Source organism: Coregonus clupeaformis, chromosome 1 (genome assembly GCF_020615455.1).
Source record: "Coregonus clupeaformis isolate EN_2021a chromosome 1, ASM2061545v1, whole genome shotgun sequence".
NCBI lineage: Eukaryota > Metazoa > Chordata > Actinopteri > Salmoniformes > Salmonidae > Coregonus > Coregonus clupeaformis.
This window is the reverse complement of record NC_059192.1, coordinates 22598270-22621949: the sequence shown is the minus strand read 5'-3', so window position 1 is coordinate 22621949 and position 23680 is coordinate 22598270. Positions and strand designations below refer to the sequence as shown.

Below are 23680 nucleotides of genomic sequence, written 5' to 3'. Positions count from 1 at the left end.
GGGCCCCCGTGTTGAGGATTAGCGTGGCAGATGTGTTATTACCTACCCTTACCACCTGGGGGCGGCCCGTCAGGAAGTCCAGGATCCAGTTGCAGAGGGAGGTGTTTAGTCCCAGGGTCCTTAGCTTAGTGATGAGCTTTGAGGGCACTATGGGGATGAACGCTGAGCTGTAGTCAATGAATAGCATTTGCACGTAGGTGTTCCTCTTGTCCAGGTGGGAAAGGGCAGTGTGGAGTGCAATAGAGATGGCATCATCTGTGGATCTGTTGTGGCGGCATGCAAATTGGAGTGGGTCTAGGGTTTCTGGGATAATGGTGTTGATGTGAGCCATGACCAGCCTTTCAAAGCACTTCATGGCTACAGACGTGAGTGCTACGGGTCGGTAGTCATTTAGGCAGGTTATCTTAGTGTTCCTGGGCACAGGGACTATGGTGGTCTGCTTGAAACATGTTGGTATTACAGACTCAGTCAGGGACATGTTGAAAATGTCAGTGAAGACACTTGCCAGTTGGTCAGCGCATGCTCGGTGTACACGTCCTGGTAATCCATCTGAATGTTGACCTGCTTAAAAGTCTTACTCACATCGGCTACAGAGAGCGTGATCACAGTCATCTGGAACAGCTGATGCTCTCATGCATGATTCAGTGTTGCTTGCCTCGAAGCGAGCATAGAAGTGATTTAGCTCGTCTGGTAGGCTCGTGTCACTGGGCAGCTCGCAGCTGTGCTTCCCTTTGTAGTCAGTAATAGTTTGCAAGCCCTGCCACATCTGACGAGTGTCAGAGCCGGTGTAGTACGATTCAATCTTAGTCCTGTACTGACTCTTTGCCTGTTTGATGGTTTGTCGGAGGGCATAGCGGGATCTCTTGAAAGCGGCAGCTCTACCCTTTAGCTCAGTGCGGATGTTGCCTGTAATCCATGGCTTCTGGTTGGGGTATGTACATACGGTCACTGTGGGGACTACGTCATCGATGCACTTATTGATGAAGCCAGTGACTGATGTGGTGTACTCAATGCCATCGGAAGAATCCCAGAACATATTCCAGTCTGTGCTCGCAAAACAGTCCTGTAGCTTAGCATCTGCGTCATCTGACCACTTCCTTATTAACCGAGTCACTGGTGCTTCCTGCTTTAGTTTTTGCTTATAAGCAGGAATCAGGAGGATAGAATTATGGTCAGATTTACCAAATGGAGGGCGAATGAGAGCTTTGTACGCATCTCTGTGTGTGGAGTAAAGGTGGTCTAGAGTTTGTTTTCCTCTGGTTGCACATTTAACATGCTAGTAGAAATTAGGTAGAACTGATTTAAGTTTCCCTGAAAGACTTGTTAAGAATGTGTTGTACATGCACAGCTTACAGCTGTTACATCCATATCAACACAGAGAGATTATGGTATTTTATTTGTTCTCGTTCAAAAGGCTAAAGGCATTTTTACACCAAAAACACTGATATGGTTCACTGCAACTGAATGTGCATCCTTCACTGTTGTGGATATGCTTCGTCACAATATGGACATGACCTAAAGCGAACTGGATGCCAATGGGCATAGATATAGACTATAGGAGAGCTACCATCCTGTCGGTTTTCGCTCCAACCCTAATCTAGCGCACCTGATTCTAATAATTAGCTGGTTGACCAGCTGAATAAGGTTAGTTACAACTGGGGTGGAGCGAAAACCTGCAGGAGCGTAGCTCTCCAGGAACAGGGATGGAGAGCCCTGCTATAGAGCATGGTAGACTGGTCATGTAGATTGACAATAGTGAGCCCACGCTAGGCTAGCCTATACCCCAGGAATGATCCCTGTGCCTGTACTGTAGGTTTGGCTCACCAGCAGATTGTCTTTTAGCGTTTGCCACATCTAGTTAAGGGGTTTCTGGCTGAACGGCCATCTTGCACTATTCCCTCTTTGAGAGGATCAATGAGGCAAATCAAAGATTTGTTGAGAGGAAAAAAACATTTGTGAGGGAGTCAGGCTTTGAGTGTCTGCAAAAACTGTGTGTTTTAATGTGTGTGTTTAAGAACTATAACTAGTGCTACAGTGAACTACAGCACATGGGAAGAGAGCGAGAGAGAAATGCTTGCCTACATAATCCACCTCTCATCCTGAAACCATTTCTCGCTGGCACCGTTAACGACGGCCGCTCGCCCCGTTTGTCAAACATAATTCATGATAATACCCTTGGTGATTCGTGGAAATGGCCAGAGCCAAAACATCCACTCAACCAGTGGTGCTAAGTCTACAGAAATGAATCAGCGCAACCTCGACACTCATTACTTACGCAACAACGCCTAACAAACAAAAACAAATCACCTCAAACTACCCACGTCAGACTTCTGCGTCTGCATTATACATACAGCACTGTAGCCTAGCGATGAGGGCTGCAGCGGTGCAGGGTTACCATGGCAACACTGCAAACCTCTCCATCTGTCATGGCCGCCCATGCCAGGGCCAGCCAATAGGACAACAGCTCTGATTAATGGCTCTTGCCCAGGCCGGTCTCTGGTGCTTTCACCACCTCTCTATCTCTCCGTCCGTCCGTCTGTCTGTGTCTCAGAGGATAGCATGGTAAGCACAGCCACAGGGCTGCTATCAGCTGCTATCTGCTCACTTGAAGGGCAAGCAGGGTTAAGCTTACAAACACACACAGTATACACACACCAGTGGAGGCTCCTCAGAGGAGAAAGGGGAGGACCATCCTACTCAGAAAAATTGTGAAACATAGAGAAAACGTTTTAGAGAAAACGATACTAAATATATTAATGTCACCAAATAACTGATTAAAACACACTGCAATGAAAGTATACAGTAGCCTCAACATCACTCTCTGGGGTAGCACCATGGTGTAGCCGGAGGACAGCTATTTTCCATCCTCCTCTGGATACATTGACTTCCATACAAAACCTAGGAGGCTCATGGTTCTCACCCCCTTCCATAGACTTCCATTGTAATTATGACAACTTCCGGAGGACGTCCTCCAACCTATCAGAGCTCTTGCAGCATGAACTGACATGTTGTCCACCCAATCAAAGGAAGAGAATGAATCTAGTACTTAAAGCATAAGCTACAGCTAGCTAGCACTGCAGTGCATAACATGTGGTGAGTAGTTGACTCAAAGAGAGAGAAAGACAATAGTGGAACCGTTTTGAACATATTAATTTATTCAAAAATTAAAGAGAAGCAGCAGAAAGAGAGAGCGAGCTAGCTATATTTGGTTGTATTTTTTTTCACTTTAATTTACTTAGCTAGAAAATACAGCTAGCTAATTTTGCCTACTCAAACACCCGGCTCAAACAGAGATGAATGCTATTTATGTTAGCTAGCTGGCTAAGGCTATCCAACACTGGAACTCTTCCAAGTCAAGGTAAGCTTTCGGTTTTATTAATTTATTGTACACTGTACTGCATGATTGTAGCGGGTTTACTAATGTGTTAGTTCTTCTATGCTGACTATGACATTAGTTAATATGGTGAAAACGATGTAGGCTGTGTGTAGCGGTTATGGTATGAAGGTTTGGCTTGGAAAGGTTTCTTCACCTGGTCACAGACAGCTGTTGTGTTGTGCACTGAAGTCCACAAGCGAAGGGAAAAGGTGAGAAGAGGATAGCGCATAGATGTGAGAAGGAATTAGACAACAAGCAAAGTGGTGATACTGTTTATATGTGGCTGATAATTAAAGTAAACTGAAAATTCTGCCGATTCTGTTGAAAAATGTTTCTTAAACGGAAGCAAACGGAACGAAATGGGGATAAACTTACTTGAATTTGTCCAATAGAAACTCTCATTTTCAACTGTTTGGACTAATAATTACACCCTAGATGAGCTAGATGCAGGCAAGAGGGTGCAAGGCAGTATTGAATGTGTCACTGTCTGTCACCTTGATTACTCCAATTTGTATCTTGACATGTGCACCGTTATAAACCTTAATTCGTAGGTTGTAGCAACCTCATGATGGGTATAGAGAAAATTTGAGTATCTTGTAGTAGCCTAAACCTATCGATGTTACATTGAGCTGGGGAATGGAATATGAAAGACAGTCATTCAATATGCTATAAGAGAAATAAGGACATGCTCGTAAAATAAATAAACGTCCTCTCTAATCTTAAACAGCACCGACCGCCATTGACACACACAGACGTTGCATAGAATGTGTATTGGGACACCTTTATATGTGGTTAATAATAAGAAACGCTTAAGAAATATATTTCCATTGTAAAATCCCTGTGATTCTGGTAGACGAAAATGCCGCGAAAGCAAATCAGTCAACTGTTGACGTCACATCAATCCAATACTGAGTGACCAGTCTTAGTCAAGCTATCTCCCCAGGGGGAGACTCAGACACCACTGCCTCTCCTCTCCTACTAGAACATTCATTACTCTTCCCCAGTAACTGTCTCTTCTCAGACTTATAAATCTTCTGCCCCATCTACCCCAGCCTCTCTGAAAATAAAGAGGAAGAACAGGAAGAGAAGTAGGGAATCTTCTTAAGAGGTTGGGGACTAAGAGGGCAACCTATCTGCATCCAGGCAACACCACTGACTCATCCTTTTAAGAGTGTTTCTGTCTCTGAGCCAAACTCTCCTGTCTCCTGCAAAATATATGAGAACTTCCCATACTTAAGACATACAGGTAAAGTCACTCAGCAAAGCCACCATGGCTTGCAGAAGACTCTGGACTCAGGATTAGGTTATATACTGAACAAAAATATAAATGCAATCATGCAACAATTTTTACGATTTTACTGAGTTACAGTTCATATAAGGAAATGAGTCAATTGAAATAAATAAATTAGGCCCTAATCTATGGATTTCAGATGACTGGGCAGGGGCGCAGCCATGGGTGGGCCTGGGAGACTGGCCCACCCATTGGGAGACTGGCCCACCCATTGGGAAGCAAGTCTCAGCCCGTCAGAATGAGTTTTTCCTCACAAAAGAGAGAAATACTCTTCAGTTTCATCAGCTGTCTGGGTGGTTGGTCTCAGACGATCCCGCAGGTGAAGAAGCCGGATGTGGAGGTCCTGGGTTGGCGTGGTTACACGTGGTCTGCGGTTGTGAGGCCGGATGGACGTACTGCCAAATTCTCTAAAACAACATTGGAGGCGGCTTTTGGTAGAGAAATTAACATTAAATTATCTGGCAACAGCTCTGGTGGACATTCCTGCAGTCAGCATGCCAATTGCACGCTCCCTCAAAACTTGAGACATTGTGTTGTGTGATAAAACTGCCCATTTTAGAGTGGCCTTTTATTGTCTCCAGCACAAGGTGCACCTGTGTAATGATCATGCTGTTTAATCAGCTTCTTGATATGCCACACCGGTTAGGTGTGGTGGAGAAATTACAAGATTATATTTAATACTGTTTATTAGAGGAGACTCTGAAGCTGGGCCTGGCAGTTGATTTAAGAATGGTTTGGTGATAAAACCTACAGCCTGCATACACTGAGAGGGTGTATCTTCGCTACAAAATATCTTTGTATTGTCTGTATGTCAGAGCTCTCGGCTCAACACTCAAGAGTGTTGGGTCGACCAGCCTCACTTACTACCTTGTTAATAAGTTTTGAATAAAGTAATATCCTGATTGGTGATTGACCTTGTCTCTCCTCATTATTGATTAGAATTTCCACGACACAGGTGGATGGATTATCTTGGAAAAAGAGAAATGCTCACTAACAGGGATGTAAACAGATTTGTGCACAACATTTGAGAGAAATAAGCTTTTTGTGTTTCTGCGTATGTAACATTTCTGGGATATTTTATTTCAGCTCATGAAACATGGAACCAACACTTTACATATTCCGTTAACATTTTTGTTCATACATACAGTGCCTTCGGAAAGTATTCAGACCCCTTGACTTTTCCACATTTTGTTACGTTACAGCCTTATTCTAAAATGGATTGAATAAAAACAATACCTCAGCAGTCTACACACAATACCCGATAATGACAAAGTGAAAACAGATTTTTATACATTTTTGCAAATGTATTACAAATTAAAAACAAAAATACCTTATTTACATAAGTATTCAGACCCTTTGCTATGAGACTCGAAATTGAGCTCAGGTGCATCCTGTTTCCACTGATCATCCTTGAGATATATTTACAACTTGATTGGAGTCCACCTGTGGTAAATTCAATTGATTGGACTTGATTTGGAAAGGCACACACCTGTTTATATAAGGTCGCACAGTTGACAATGCATGTCAGAGCAAAAACCAAGCCATGAGGTCGAATAAATTTTCCGTAGAGCTCCGAGACGGGATTGTGTCGAAGGAATAGATCTGGGGAAGGGTATCAAAACATGTTTGCAGCATTGAAGGTCCCCAAGAACACAGTGGCCTTCATCATTCTTAAATGGAAGAAGTTTGGAACCACCAAGACTCTTCCTAGAGCTGGGGAGAAGGGCCTTGGTCAGGGAGGTGACCAAGAACCCGATGGTCACTCTGACAGAGCTCTAGAGTTTCTCTGTGGAGATGGGAGAACCTTCCAGGAGGACAACCATCTCTGCAGCACTCCACCAATCAGGCCACCAATCAGGAGTGGCCAGACGGAACCCACTCCTCAGTAAAAGGCACATGACAGCCCGCCTGGAGTTTGCCAAAAGCCCCCTAAAGACTCTCAGACCATGAGAAACAAGATTCTCTGGTCTGATGAAACCAAGATTGAACTCTTTGGCCTGAATGCCAAGCGTTACGTCTGAAGGAAACCTGGCACCATCCCTACGGTGAAGCATGGTGGTGGCAGCATCATGCTGTGGGGATGTTTTTCAGCGGCAGGGAGACTAGTCAGGATCGAGGCAAAGATTAATGGAGCAAAGTACAGAGAGATCCTTGATGAAAACCTGCTCCAGAGCGCTCAGGACCTCAGACTGGGACGACGGTTCACCTTCCAACAGGACAACGACCCTAAGCACACAGCCAATACAACGCAGGAGTGGCTTCGGGACAAGTCTCTGAATGTCCTTGAGTGGCCCAGCCAGAGCCCGGACTTGAACCTGATCGAACATGCTTGAGAGGATCTGCAGAGAAGAATGGGAGAAACTCCCCAAATGCCGGTGTGCCAAGCTTGTAGCGTCATACCCAAGAAGACTCTAGGCTGGAATCGCTGCCAAAGGTGCTTCAACAAAGTACTGAGTAAAGGGTCTGAATACTGTAAATGTGATTTTTGTTTTTTATTTTTTATAAATTTGCCAAAAATGTTAAAAAACAGTTTCTGCTTTGTCATTATGGGGTATTGTGCGTAGATTGACAATTTAATCAATTTTAGAATAAGGCTGTAACGTAACAAAATGAGGAAAAAGTCAAGGGGTCTGAATACTTTCCCAATGCACTGTATGTAGGTTATATATACACCTCTTAAATCTTCTCTGAGACTTTAAAGTCCCTTTCGAAGTGCTATGCTGGGAAATATCTATCAAGCTAACTAATGACAGATGTAGCATAGGATTTGTTGCAGTATGATGCAAATATGGGCAGATTATTGCAAATATGGGCAGTGCATGTGAATAGACTGTTTGTGGCAAAGGCAGAGACAGACGGCCAAATGATGGGCCAGATGATCAACAAGAGTGCAGCTTCTATGCCAAGAGCAGCACGTACACATGCCCAGAGGGAGGGTCACCACAGGGTGCTGTTGATGTGGATGGGGGAGGGATATAAGCCCCCACTGTTCACCTGTCAGATCGAATTTCCCTGCTTTCCTTAACAGCAGTTCTAAAATAAAACCCACCAGCCTCCTCTGATAAATACTGAGATTGTGTGTGTGTGTGCGTATTTGTGGACAGTATGTTCATGTGTTTCTGCCTATTACTACTGTCTGAGGGGGAGGGGCTGGGTGTAGGAGAGTGTCGAGACGGACCAATGGTCCATATATATATCTGATAGATAGCCAACTCCTCTCCCAAATTCAACACACAAGCCTTGCGGCCAACCCCCAATCCCGTCTTCCACAACACGAGCAAACATAATCCAGCCCAAGGAGGAGAGGAGGAGGAGGTATACAGAAGAGGGGGGGAGAGAAGGAGAGAAGGAATAGATGAGAAAAGGATGAAATGGTCGATAAAAGGGTCTCTACATCCATAATTTCCACCTTAACCATCCACCATATCCTTCCGAATGGATCTGCATCCGCTCTCTCACACATCTCACGTGTTCCCAGCCAGCTCCATCTAGACAATGAAAACTAAGCACACCTCTTTCAGGTCGCTAATGGTTCTAGCCAGGCAGCACAGCGGGTTTAGAATTGTCCTTCATTCACGTCACAACAGAAAGAGTGATTCATAGTTCAAGGCAGTTCCGCTAGCATCGGCAGCGCTACAGGTCAGAGAGAGATGGTTAGTGAGAGACATGTCTCTTCCAGCCTTTTCTGCCCCAAAAACATCTAATGTGAGAAAACAACACCAGGAAGCAAAAAAAAACCTCCCAAGTCAAAACCTGCTCAAATGCAGGAACTCCTACCCTTCAAAACCATTACAATATTTAGTAAGCTGTGAGAGTGCGGATATCTTCCTCTCCTCCTCTGTCCCCTTCTCCTTTTCTCCACCATTTCTTTATGAAAAGAAGAGCTATATACTCTAAATGGGGGAGGTTACTAAGTAGGTCATTTAAAAATGTCTTAGCAGAAAAAAGTATATTGATCAAAGACCTCTGAATGTAGAGAGAGGAGGAGGAGAAGAGGAAGAACAAAATCAATCTGAGGGAGAGAGAGAAAGAAAGAGGGAGAAAGAGGGAGATGGAGACACAAACACACAATAGCGCACACACACACACACACAGAGAGAGAGAGAGAGAGAGAGAGAGCAGCCTAGCAGTGGAGCCGTGCAGTGAAGCTGCCAAGGAGAGTGTTGATCAAAGCCACTGTAGCCTTGGTCAGCTCAGTGCCTAATGTACTGTAGCAGTGGAGGGACGGGTCAAAAGGACTGGACAATAATACTACAAGTCCCTTTCTTAGCTATAGAGATCCTATAATGTAACTCTACACTCTTAATCATGTGTCATGACAGTGGAGGTTCTCCAAGCTGGTCCTGAGGGACACCTGTATTATCCACTGCTCAAAAAAATTAAGGGAACACTAAAATAACACATCCTAGATCTGAATGAATGAAATAATCTTATTAAATACTTTTTTCTTTACATAGTTGAATGTGCTGACAACAAAATCACACAAAAATTATCAATGGAAATCAAATTGATCAACCCATGGAGGTCTGGATTTGGAGTCACCCTCAAAATTAAAGTGGAAAACCACACTACAGGCTGATCCAACTTTGATGTAATGTCCTTAAAACAAGTCAAAATTAGGCTCAGTAGTGTGTGTGGCCTCCACATGCCTGTATGACCTCCCTACAACGCCTGGGCATGCTCCTGATGAGGTGGCGGATGGTCTCCTGAGGGATCTCCTCCCAGACCTGGACTAAAGCATCCGCCAACTCCTGGACAGTCTGTGGTGCAACGTGGCGTTGGTGGATGGAGCGAGACATGATGTCCCAGATGTGCTCAATTGGATTCAGGTCTGGGGAACGGGCGGGCCAGTCCATAGCATCAATGCCTTCCTCTTGCAGGAACTGCTGACACACTCCAGCCACATGAGGTCTAGCATTAGGAGGAACCCAGGGCCAACCGCACCAGCATATGGTCTCACAAGGGGTCTGAGGATCTCATCTCGGTACCTAATGGCAGTCAGGCTACCTCTGGCGAGCACATGGAGGGCTGTGCGGCCCCCCAAAGAAATGCCACCCCACACCATGACTGACCCACCGTGCTGGAGGATGTTGCAGGCAGCAGAACGTTCTCCACGGCGTCTCCAGACTCTGTCACGTCTGTCACATGTGCTCAGTGTGAACCTGCTTTCATCTGTGAAGAGCACAGGGCGCCAGTGGCGAATTTGCCAATCTTGGTGTTCTCTGGCAAATGCCAAACGTCCTGCACGGTGTTGGGCTGTAAGCACAACCCCCACCTGTGGACGTCGGGCTCTCATACCACCCTCATGGAGTCTGTTTCTGACCGTTTGAGCAGACACATGCACATTTGTGGCCTGCTGGAGGTCATTTTGCAGGGCTCTGGCAGTGCTCCTCCTGCTCCTCCTTGCACAAAAGCGGAGGTAGCGGTCCTGCTGCTGGGTTGTTGCCCTCCTACGGCCTCCTCCACGTCTCCTGATGTACTGGCCTGTCTCCTGGTAGCGCCTCCATGCTCTGGACACTACGCTGACAGACACAGCAAACCTTCTTGCCACAGCTCGCATTGATGTGCCATCCTGGATGAGCTGCACTACCTGAGCCACTTGTGTGGGTTGTAGACTCCGTCTCATGCTACCACTAGAGTGAAAGCACCGCCAGCATTCAAAAGTGACCAAAACATCAGCCAGGAAGCATAGGAACTGAGAAGTGGTCTGTGGTCACCACCTGCAGAACCACTCCTTTATTGGGGGTGTCTTGCTAATTGCCTATAATTTCCACCTGTTGTCTATTCCATTTGCACAACAGCATGTGAAATGTATTGTCAATCAGTGTTGCTTCCTAAGTGGACAGTTTGATTTCACAGAAGTGTGATTGACTTGGAGTTACATTGTGTTGTTTAAGTGTTCCCTTTATTTTTTTGAGCAGTGTATTATACTGCTGTTCATTCTGACCTCCACTGACAATTGACAATAATGGTTTTATAATGTTTTATATAATGTTCTTCAGAGTATATGATATGAAATATGAATGCATTATAAGAGCACAATAATTGAACAGAAGGGACTACCAGTACTAAAAATCCACTTCCATAGGACTTAATCAACATAGTTGGATTGGATCTCCTGTGATTCCACCACTACATTAATCATGCGTACTGATGGGATTGATAACGTCAGTGTGAACAGAACACGTGTAGCGGCCACAGGTTTAACGCATGGTAATGTGAGACCAGCTCTACTCCCATAAGGGTAGAGAGACTATTATTATCAAGAAGGGTAGTACAGAGTATTCATCACTGCTCATAGACAGATAACCTAGACAAACACAAACTCATCCTCTCTCTGCTGTAATCGGTGTTGAGATCCTCTCTTTAGATGATCAGCGGGATCAATGATGGTGATGCGTCCCAGAAGTGGACAAAGCAAGGGAGCACTTCCCCTGAGGGACCGTTGATAGTAGTACACACTACACAGACGGCTGAATCTTAACACTGCTGGAGCCACAATGGCTTCACGCCTGGTTCTTCAATTCTCCAGTTTCTCTTCTCTCCATTCTGTTTAATAGGCCTAGCATGACACTCATCAATGAACCAGCATCCCTCGTCTCTCTCTTGTCCTCTGAAGCACCCAGTATAATCACATGGGTTGCTGGACCATTGAAGGACCATTACGGAAATCAATATATCGATGAGGATGAGCCAAGCGGAAAAGGAAAAGTGTCTTCAATGAGTTCTTCATTATACATGGGGAGACCGCTCCCTTTTAAAGAGACATGGCTCTCACTTTGTCACCCAATCAAATCAATAGCTCAATGAAGAGGCCATTCATTCCAGTTTATCGATGCTTCACGGGTTCGAGTGACATGGGGGAAGGGGACGAGGTTGTCTTGGAACCAAGATAATCGAGTTGATCAGGCCCAAGCTGGAGGTGACAGGAGAAAAGACGAAAGGGGTGAAGAGAGGGATGAGAAAGGGCCAAGGAGGAAAACGAGTGGAGGGTAAAGGTCAAGCGGGGGCTACATCTTGGTATACTGTACAAGGATCGAGAGGCTTAAATTATGACCAGTAAGAGCAGCAAGATGGTAGAGTAAGTGGGTGGCTCTGTTTGGGCGTAGGCGGAAAGGCTGGAGGTATGGAGGGCAGGACAGGGACACTTCACCCCAGTCAGGGGAGGGGATGTCTGGGGCCGCAGCACCACCCTATGAGCATGGTAGAGGCCTATTGACCTGTACCTCACTGCGTCTCCTAATGTTGGTTGGCAGGCAGACAGGCAGAGAGCACTGCAGTGGTGCAGGGATCGACACAGAGGGAAACTAGGTCAGATCCCATCTCTCACACACATTCACTCACTCAGTCATAACACACACACACCCACTCAGTCTACACCCCTCCCCTTCAATCACTCCACCAACCAACCGACCCCCCAGGCTGACAGGGTAGGGATATAAAATACAAAACAGAGCAGGACTCTCTACTGTCCAGCATAAACAGTGTGTGTGTGTCTCTAGAAAATATTGCATGTGTGTGTGATGGCTATAGCCTAATGTAAGTGTGTTATGACGATATACACACACATGCATCCATTTATGCAGGGGGTAGCAAAAACACAATTTTACTGTATGTTTTTGGAAGGCATATTAGCGTTTATACAGATGACTAGCATTGGTGCTCAGCACAGTTTTCCATGACAGGAATACCATCCACTCCATCACCTGGATAATGTATAAGGATGGAGACAGATCCATTAATGGCTAAAACAAGATGAGCTTTAAAAATACTCTCCCTCCCTCTATCCCCCTGTTTCTCCCTCTCCCCTTCTACCCGTCTCTTTGTCCTTTCCTACAGTTTCTGTTTACCTCTCTGAAACTGTTTTTTTTGCCTCTCCCCATCTCCCACCTATTTCTCTCTCCTTCTCACTCTCCCCCCCCCTCCCCTCCCTCTCCAGAGGAGATGAGTCGTTAGTTCTCAGCCAGCAGGGTTATTATATGACTAAATATCAGACAAACATGGATCGGCTGGTCGCTATGGCAACTGCATCCCCGCACAGGGAGGGAGGGAGGAGCAGGAGAGGGAGGGTGTTAGAGGGAGGGAGGGAAGGATAGAGGACAGGGGAGTGGAGCATGACTTCCTTAAGTCTCAAATGCTCCATTCAGCATAAAGGGTGACCTTGATGGCGTAGGGAGACATAATCACCAGTCAGCAGCACACCGCCTCTGTCTGTCTTAGTGTCTTTAACGATGATGATGATGATGATGCCATCTCAAATTACACAGGAAAGTGCAGTACGGCACATTTGTTCACGCCGAGCAGCACTTCTTCAAAGTCTGAATATTCATCATGCTTCCGTTGTACTGACACAAACTTAATGGATCGTCTTTCTCCGGAAAGGAAAACAGATCCCTACTTTTCTGCTTGGGGAGGAGAGCAGAGAGGATTTGTCAGAGCAAATCAGGGGTCTTAGACTTCTGCTACCTGGCTGACAACAAGCAACAGATCTATGTTACTCTCTTTCTAGCATTCTCTTATATCGCCTTCTCTCTCATACGGCTCATCTTATCTCTCGCACTCTCTCTGCTGTGAATGGGTCGGCAGTATGAAGCCCATAGCCTCTGTATTGATCTCATCTAGCTCGTTGGTCATGTTCTTCCCTGGGGTTAAACTGAGGGGTTGAACTGATCATGTAACCTTGCTGCCCTGTCAAATCTGGGCCAACCTCAATCTGTGACGCACATAACAAGGGAATGACGAGGGAGAGAGAGAGGGGCAGAGAGAGAGAAAGAACAAAAAGAAGAGAATTTGAATGAAACTAGACAACAAATGACAGAAAGAATAAGCAAACAGTTAAGTCCAATAACTGGTGTCACACAGACACAGACATGAACAGTGTTACAGTGCAGAGTGTCTCATATCTTTATTCTGTCAAGCGCTCTCTCTTCCTGTCTTTCCCTAGTGCTATTAAGAGAGCGATGCTTTCCTTCTTATTACAGGGTTAGGCTGGACCCAGAATAACACCATTCATCTCCACAGAGGGAGAACACAGGAGATAATTCCTGGAGAGAGAGAGAGAGAGAGAGAGAGCGAGAGAGAGAGAGAGCGAGAGAGCGAGAGAGCGAGAGAGCGAGAGAGAGAGAGAGAGAGAGAGAGAGAGCGAGAGAGAGAGAGAGAGCGAGAAGAAAGAGAGCGAGAGAGAGAGAGAGAGAGAGAGAGAGAGAAATGATGAAGAGACAGACACACACACTCATCCATCGTTTGTCTTTACAAGGATCTCTCCCTCCATTCTCCGTGTCAATACTTTCTGGACTTTCAGTAGTCACTGTGGACAACAGCAAGACAAGCAGCCACAGAAAGCTATTTTCTCAGAACCCAGTAGTTGAAATACAGCGTTACACAACAGCGAAACAAAGCTCCATCTAGAACAGAGACAACCGCGACAGAGTAATCTCTGTCAGGGACTTACACATCTCACAGTGGAACTTTCTCATTAGATTGGGTTCCACTGAAGCACAATTTATAGTTTAGAAACCACAACAAAGGGAACCGTTACCATATGGAAAAGTAGTGAAGTAGGTCTGTCCGAATTAGGCGGACATAGAGTAGAAGAACATTGCTATACGTTAGAATTTGGAAGTTAAGACAGAGTTTGTGTATTGCTGGTCTTTCGCTGAGTTAACCTCCTTACCTTCACAGTTATAATTCCTGAGAGAAATTAATAATTAACATGGAGGATATTTTTAGGACAGGTGGGAACCAAGGGGTATGTGTTAGATCCAGTGATCAATAATAATCAGGTAAGCTGAATGTAATGTAAATGTAATGTATACCAAACATTAGGAACACCTTCCTAATATTGAGTTGCATCCCTGCTTTTGCCCTCAGAACAGCCTCAATTCGTCGGTGCATGGACTCTACAAGGTTGTTGAAAGCGTTCCACAGGGACGCTGGTCCATATTGACTCCAATGCTTCCCACAGTGGTGTCAAGTTGGCTGGATGTCCTTTGGGTGGTGGACCATTCTTCATACACATGGAAAACTGTTGAGCGTGAAAAAACCCAGCAGTGTTGCAGTTCTTGACACAAGCCGGTGCATCTGGCACCTACTACCATACCCCGTTCAAAGGCACTTAAATATTTTGTCTTGCCCATTCACCCTCTGAATGGTACACATTAACAATCCACGTCTCAATTGCCTCAAGGGTTACAAATTATTCTTTAACCTTTCTCCTCCCCTTCATCTACACTGATTGAAGTGGATTTAACAAGTGACATCAATAAGGGAACATAGCTTTCACCTGGATTCACCTGGTCAGTCTATGTCATGGAAAGAGCAGGGGTTCATAATGTTTTGTACACTCAGTGTATATCAGGGTCATATACAGTAGACTGTAATGTACTGCATGTAGAGTGGATGCTTTATAAGCAGTGGTGGTCAACTGAGCAAGGCCCTTAACCCGTAATTGCTCCTGTAAGTCGCTCTGGATAAGAGCGTCTGCTAAATTACTCAAACGTAAATATAAAATGTACCGTGTATGCATGCAGGCTTTTGATCCAGCCCTGCAGTAACACACCTGATTCTACTAATGAGTTGTGTTGTGGTGTGCTGCAGTAACAGTGGCTGCCTGGTCAGTGCTGCATGGGGTGCATGTCAATAGAACAGAGGTCTGGGCTAAATATAGAGTAGAGAGCATGCAGGCTACCACAGCAGAGTAGCACATCTCCTTCAATATTTAATCTCTCCTCTTCTGGGATGGAGGGAGAGGGGTAGGGGGGAAGGAGGAGAGAGGAGAGGGAGGGATGGGGGGAGAGAGAGAGACAGAAAAGGGGAAAATGGATGAGAAAGAAGAAGGAAAAGAGTGAGGGAGGAAGTGAGAGCATGGGGATATAATCCGTTTTCATGCAAAGACGGCAGGACTATTTGTGAGTTTCTAGACAACTGTTGTGCGTCACAGTCGATAAGAGGGTTATGTTCTTACTTACATGTGGGGCAGAATTCGCCGCGTCTGTTTTACTCTCAACAGATTTGGCCGCGATACATTCTGAGAAGGCTCCTATCCACTCGTAAAATATGACAGCGTTGACATTTCTTGAACAACCAGTCGAGTCGCAAACTCAATCTAAAAAGCAGTCTTTTGAGGGGGGAAATCCCCCCCAGTAAAATAAGCCTCCATATTGAAAGTTGGAACCCTCATGGACTAACTTGACAGAGACAGGGGCAGTGTTATTTGGAGTGGGGCTTAAACTTAATGTCACTATCACTCTGCACTATCACTCTGCACTACACATGCTGTACATTTGGGGGATAAAAAGCCAGCCATTGACTCTGGGTCCCTGTGTGTGCTATGGCCCTCTGCTCTATATTGTGTGGGCTGTGCACTGTGCTGAAGGAGAGATTTTTTTACATTTTAGTCATTTAGCAGACGTTCTTATCCAGAGCGACTTACAGTTAGTGAGTGCATACATTTTTCATACTGGCCCCCCGTGGGAATCAAACCCACAAGCGCCATGCTCTACCAACTGAGCTACAGAGATAAAGGTTAAATCTACTGGGATGTGTAGGGGACATACACACATTATACACCGGGTACACAAAACATTATGAACACCTGCTCTTTCCATGACATAGACTGACCGGGTGAATCTAGGTGAAAGCTATGATCTCTTATTAATGTCACCGGTAAATCCACTTCAAATCAGTGTAGATGAAGGGGAGGAGACAGGTTAAAGAAGGATTTTTAAGCCTTGAGACATGGATTGTGTATGTGTGTAATACAGAGAGGGTGAATGGGCAAGACAAGATTTAAGTGCCTTTGAACGGGGTATGGTAGTAGGTGCCAGGTGTACCGGTTTGTGTAAAGAACTGCAACGCTGCTGGGTTTTTCACACTCAACAGTTTCCTTTGCGTATCAAGAATGGTCCACCACCCAAAGGACATCCAGCCAACTTGACACAACTGTGGGAAGCATTGGAGTCAACCTGGGCCAGCATCCCTGTGGAACGCCTTTGACACCTTGTAGAGTCCATGCCCCGACAAATTGAGGCTGTTATGAAGGCAAAACGGGGGATGCAACTGAATATTAGGAAGGTGTTCCTAATGTTTGGTATTCTCAGTGTACATGCACACACACTGGGGTGTCTCGTGAGCTTTTTGTTCTGTCCATGTTTCATTGTGATAGATGGGCTTCTATAGGAAGCACATGGAGAGTAATTAAGAGGGACCTAATGGCAGGGGGCTTTTTCTATCTGTCGCTGAGAGCGTGTAATACACATACACATGATAGCATCGGAGCCGTGTACAGGCACATTCACACACAGAATAGACCAGTTTCAGACCAGACCAAGGATATGATAAAGCGCCATGGCTTAAATATAATGTAGGTATTCTACAGCAGGGTCAAAATGCTGCAATCATCTATCATACATTACTAAATTATCATACAAGCCCAAACTTGAAAATAATATGATCACGATGATGTCTTGATAATTTTCTCCATTCTCCTACAATATATCCACTTAAATAGAATTTAAAAAGCAAGAAAGTATGATATGCAGGGCTTGACATTAACGCTAGTTCTCTAAATAAAAATGTTGCACAAGAAGAATATAGATGTAAGATGTCCGAATGGGCAAGTCATTTCTTTGATCACAATATCAAACAATTACTCAGATCGGAATTGGCTCAAAGAGGCCAGCATTGGAATAATATTCAAATCTATTTTTCATGTACATAAATACAAAAGACTAGATGTCAAAGTGTTGGTGATATGCATATTGCCTCATGTCCAAACCTATGCTGACATGAGGGAGGCGCCAGAAAATGTAGCCAAACTTTAATGAGACTTTTAATTACATAAATATAGGCTAAACGCCAGTCATGTTTGACAAGTATAATGATGAAGGATAATTAACATTAACGCCTAAAGGCTTGATTTTGTCGACATACTCGAGGCGGTTCGTTCTGATCAAATGGTCAGAAGACCGGAGAGTGAAGGACAGTGCCTGTTGTGCACCACACATCATCCACCTTGAATCTGAGCGAAGGTGGTCAGTATTTTGAAACTATTTAACCATAAACTGTTTTTTTTTTTTTTTTTTGGGGGGGGATGGATCAGCTTAATATTGCAGATAGATTGTATCTTCTATCAATGTAATTGTCTGCATCACTTCCAATCCCCCATGTTTTTTAAAAATTTTTATATATATATTCCCCTTTATTACTTTTCAACCCCACCATCCTTTCCCTACTTGGAGTAAATTAGTGAACAACAACGCCCAGGCCTCTACTTCCGGTCTATACTTACTATCTACACCTTATGGACAGAGTTAATTTTACAATAATTCTATATCTATATATATATATATATATATATATATATATATATATATTTATTTATTTTTTTGCTCCTGAACTTCTTCTACTCTCAACCTCTCCGATCATTTTCATGATGTCCATCCGGTTTGCTTCTAAATGCCATATCTTTCTAACTGTGCTCTTTCCCAAAAGCTCCCAACATACAACCTATATACTTATTATGGACACAGTATGCTTACATTATTAGCTATCTTTGTTATTATTTGTTGTTATTTGTTATTAGTCCCATCCTTCAACTCTATTCAATACCTCCCATCTATCTCTTAACACCATCCATATAGGATTTCTATTTGCCATATATATTTCAACCGTACTGTGATGTTTTACAAAAAGTTCTGAACCTTTCTATTCTCATTGCTTCTACAGATTGTGAATTAAAAATAAACATTTTTGCTAAAAGTATTATTATATTATTGATTGATTGACTATGAGTTTTCAGATCACCCAGTAATGCTATCTGCAAGGTTAGTTCCAGGTAAATATTGCAATCCTTTAGCCATTCCTGGACCTGTGTCCAAAAACAAGCTACAAATGGACAGAACCAAAACAAATGATCTAATGATTCTATCTCTTCACAGCAAAATCTGCAGAGCTGGGAAGATTGTATCCCCCATATAAATAACATTCTATTGGTAGCAAGAATTTTATATAATAATTTAAATTGAAAGATTCTAATTTTTGAATCCGGTGTCGTTTTGCGTGTCAGTTCATAAACACTATGCCATGGGATCGGTACGTCAAAAATCTCTTCCCAACTATTTTGCAATCTATATGGGACGGCTGTCAATCCTTTGGTCCTTAAGTGAAACTGATATACTTTTTTATTTATCACAGTTTTCCTTAACCAATTATGTTCTTTAATGCAAGGCCGACAGACAAGTTCCTTACTTTCTCCCCCTTCAACTTTCCTCTTCCACTTTTGCGGTAAGGCTGCAATTATTTGGTTGTAATTCTGGGTAGAGCAGACATTTCCATATGTTTTTGTTAGCTGCATGTGCGACATAACTCCACCAGTCCTACCGATGATATCATTTACGAAGATTATACCTTTTTTAAACATTCTGTCAAAAAATAAAGGTTTTTTGTCAATTAGTATATTTGAATTTAACCACAATATTTGTTGCATTATTTGTTCTGTCGTTTCTGGAGGATTAAATTGAAATTGCAACCAACTAACCATAAACTTAATTGTTTAAAACCTGGACGTTTTATATCCTTTTATGAAGCTTTGTTTCAAAGTAGCCTAGCCTAGTCAAAATACGACCAAATGTTGAGGGAATTACTTAAACCAGCATTTTTCACATATTTTATTGTGCAGCAGCTAGTCATAATCCTAGTTGTATTAGTAACCCATGCTAGTTGATGCATCTTTAGATCTCCCCTTTTTCTTAATTTGTAATGGATATTTTAATCTCTGTCACATGAAACCGCTCGTGTGCACGGTGCACTTTTGAGAACGGTGTTTTGACGCTAATAGCACTTTGGCACACATACACAAGCCATGTGCACATTGTTGATCTTACAATATGAAGAAATAAAACTTGATCAACATTTTAAGCTCAACGGTCTGATCTGTTGCATCACCCTCATTGCTTTTTTAATTGTTTTTATGTTCAGTGGTATGAATTTTGGATCTGTCATCCCAGAACTTTTGAACCGTAGACATATTTTGTATCGTCCAAGGGACCCTTAATTTCGAGCCCTTGAGGGAATTATTTTATAAAAGACATAAAAAGTATTTGGTTGTAATTGTAATGTTGCAATATTTTATAGGCTACCAAGGGAGGCCAACCATCCTCCAGGAGAGCCTTAAAGGGGCAGTGTTGTATTTTGAGACAGCCTTGAATATGCAAAAAAACCAATAGGCAGAGTGTAACCTACATTTTTGTCTGATTGTCTATGGTAAAAAAGATAATAATGCATTTTATTTTGTAAAGTGGTTCCTTGCATCATACAATTATGTAAAAATGGTGTTACAGACCTTTTTTATTTGTTTGGACAAGTGATAATCTGTCCTACTTGTCCGAAGGACAAGTGGCTAAAAAAGTGAATGTCAAGCCCTGGTATATATTACATGTACAGTACCATATCAGATGGGTCAGTATAGCAGTTAAAATCTGCTGCATGTGTAGTTTTTCCAGGGGTGACCGAAGGGACAGTGAGTAATACGGTAGGTGGGGGGAGACACAGCTGGCTTGGACCATAATCTCCACTACTGTCTGCACATCTGAGAGAATGCACCATACAGAAGGTACTGGACTTTGCTTAGAGGAGAGCACAGGAGGCTGCTGAGGGGAGGATTGCTCATAATAATGGCTGGAACGGAGCGAATGGAATGGTATCAAACACATGGTGTCCATGTATTTGATACCATTCCACCGATTCCGCTCCAGCCATTACCACGAGCTAGCAATCCCCAATTAAGGTGCTCCCAACCTCCTGTGGAGGAGTGGTACTGTATAACTGTACTGGTTCTATGGCTCCCTGCAGACACACATCACAAACATTCACAGCCAGAGAGAAACACACAGGCAGGCAGACAGAAAGACAAGTAGAAAGACCGACAGACTCACCCACTGACGACCGACCAACAGACAGACAGAAAGGCAGACACACATGCATGCCACACATACACACCCACTGGTTACCTGTTGAAGTGGCTGAGCAGGGTGCCCACCAGCTCGCCAATGCGGCTGTCCCCAGCAGGCACCATGCCCTTTAGACAAACCACCAGGTCCCGGCTGTCCTTAGTGTGGAACACCACCAGCTGATCCTTACCAGGGGACACACTCACCCCAGTCACCTGGGAGGACAGAGAGCGAGAGAGAGAGAGGACATACGCGTAAGTACACAGACACACACACACACCAGGGGAGAGTTTGAGTTACCACGGCTCAATGGACACAGCAATACACTAGGGGTTCTCAGACTGAATCAAAACTGCAATCCATCACCCCTCATTTACTTAGTGGACCAGGGGAATTCTGACATGGTCCTACAAAGACTGCAATGGATAGGTAAAACCTCAAGGTTCAGTGTGTAACGTCTGGCTGCTTCAAGGGTTATTGCTGCTGATGTGATTGTTTATTTAACAGAACATAACATCTATGGAAGATAACATCTCTAAGGAACATAATGAAAAGTAGAGTGTATACTGTGCATTTCTTTGCTCTGGAATTAATCATATTTTGTTTTGTTTATAGATTTATAGAGTGGATTATACTGTTAAATAAATATGAACTGAACCGAACAGAATTGTGTTTGTTAAAAAAAAAAGTATTTGTTCAGAGAGGCTGAGAAGAATAGTATGTGGACAAATATCTTCTTCAAGATAGAAATGTTTGCAGTTATTGATCTTGATCCCACAGGACTAATCAATTACTTCTGATCGAGGCTCGTTGAACCAGCCAGTGTGGTCAGATGCCAATATTCTCCATGTGTGTAGTTGGGCTTTACTGAGCTCTACAAAACCCCACAAAATGTGTTAGACCTAGCCCTAACCTCTATTTAATAGCATCACAGGTAAATACCGCTTAGAGGTTAGGGCTATGCCTAAAGGTCATGGTTAGGGCTATGCCTAAAGGTCATGGTTAGGGCTATGCCTAAAGGTCATGGTTAGGGCTATGCCTAAAGGTCATGGTTAGGGCTATGCCTAAAGGTCATGGTTAGGGCTATGCCTAAAGGTCATGGTGTGTCTATTTACCTCTCTCACAGACACCCTTCTTCTCTGTATCTCTCTTCCTCCCCCTCTCTTTAGGTCTAATGCTAATAGATTATAGTTTCTTCCTTTCTTTCCCTCTCTCTTTTTCCATCCCTTCCCCCCCCTCTCCCTCCTCCCCCTCTCTCTGTGAGTCCAGGCCCCATTGAGCACAGTGTAGAGTAGACTATGGAAACAGAGTCTTACACATTACCCCCTTAGCCCTGCACCATACTGGGACAAAATAATAATTATTCCATCTTAAGGAAATGTGACACCTCCACCATGGCACCACACATCAAGGGGTAAACAACAGCTAGCTGAAATAACTGAAAGTGAAATGAGCCCCGGGGTTAGAAACGATTTCGACAGGTATACTCCGACACCATATGCTTGCGTTCGTGACAGCTTGTTAAGAGGAACAGGTTACATTTATATTCATATGAACAGGTTAATTGATTGGAACGAGCCTCGTTTCTTTTTAATGAGGTGGGATAATGAAACAGTCAGATTGGCATTTTCGTTTCTGCTTTTTCCATTCATTTGATTTTGTAATGAAACACTGGGAAAGGTGTTGTTTTTTAATCAAGACGTCGTTTGATTTTGTAAATGTTGTGTCGGTGGGTAGCTTAGTGGGAAACGTGTGTCGGGAGGTGAGTTTGTGGGTTTTGCAGAGTGGGCACATTGTTTAATGTGCAGTCAGAAGGGGGCCAGACCAGCCATTGGATCAGACCAGAGCATTCTGGTCAGGGACTGCCTGTCTGAGTTGTCATAGCGATATAGATGGTACTGTAGCGAGCGTCCTATTCATTCTTCCTCCGGGGTATTCTTGAGGGAGACAAGTCTGTTATATAACACAGACGAATCCCTTAAAGAGAGAGAGAGAGCGAAAGACAGAGATAGAGAGAGAGAGGAAAGGGGGAGGATTCATGCAGTATGACTAAAAGGATTACAGTATAATGAGGCAAGCTATGACAACCTTCTCTAGTAGGGTCACCAGTCTTAATCTTCACTAACAATTACATTCCCGTTTAGCATCTAAAAATACTTGACTGTACTTTACTGTAGAGAGAAGGAGTCAAGGAGGGAAATAAGTGTTTCCCTATATTCATTTAGCAGCTCCCGAAAACATGATTTATTTATATTTTTTATAAGAACACTTGTTAAAATCTTTTTTTGCAAATAATTTTTTCAAACTTAAACGGCTAAAACATTTTAACATTTAAATTTTTTGTCATTTAGCAGACGCTCTTATCCAGAGTGACTTACAGTTTGTGAGTGCATACATTCTTTTTTTCTTTTTTTTCATACTGGCCCCCCGTGGGAATCGAACCCACAACCCTGGCGTTGCAAACGCCATGCTCTACCAACTGAGCTACATCCCCTGCCGGCCATTCCCTCCCCTACCCTGGACGACGCTGGGCCAATTGAGCGCCGCCTCATGGGTCTCCCGGTCACGGCCGGCTATGACAGAGCCTGGATTCGAACTAGGATCTAGTGGCACAGCTAGCACTGCGATGCAGTGCCTTAGACCACTGCGCCACTCGGGAGGTGGCCAGATAGAAAGTATGTAGAAAAGATAATGGAGCTATACACTGAGTGTACAAAACATTAGGAACAACTGCTCTTTCCATGACATAGACTGACTGACCAGGTGAAAGCTATGATCCCTTATTGATGTCACTTGTTAAATCCACTTCAATCAGTGTAGATGACGAGGAGGAGACAGGTTAAAGAAGGATTTTTAAGCCTTCAGACAATTGAGACATGGATTGTGTAAGTGTGCCATTCAGAGGGTGAATGGACAAGACAAAAGATTTAAGTGCCTTTGAACGGGGTATGGTAGTAGGTGCCAGGCGCACCAGTTTGTGTCAAGAACTGCAACGCTGCTGGGTTTTTCACACTCAACAGTTTCCTGTGTGTATCAAGAATGGTCCACCAACCAAAGTACTGTACA

The 23680-nt window shown here is 43.9% G+C and overlaps 1 protein-coding gene across 1 annotated transcript in view; it reads right to left on the bottom strand.

Moving 5' to 3' along the window:
* myo1d (myosin 1D) overlaps window positions 1–23680 on the bottom strand; it is a 103237-nt gene that overhangs the window by 3954 nt on the left and 75603 nt on the right. The window contains exon 21 of the mRNA XM_041858363.2: window positions 20675–20829. Coding sequence (XP_041714297.1) covers window positions 20675–20829 — 155 coding nt within the window. The remainder of the gene's footprint in view (window positions 1–20674; window positions 20830–23680) is intronic.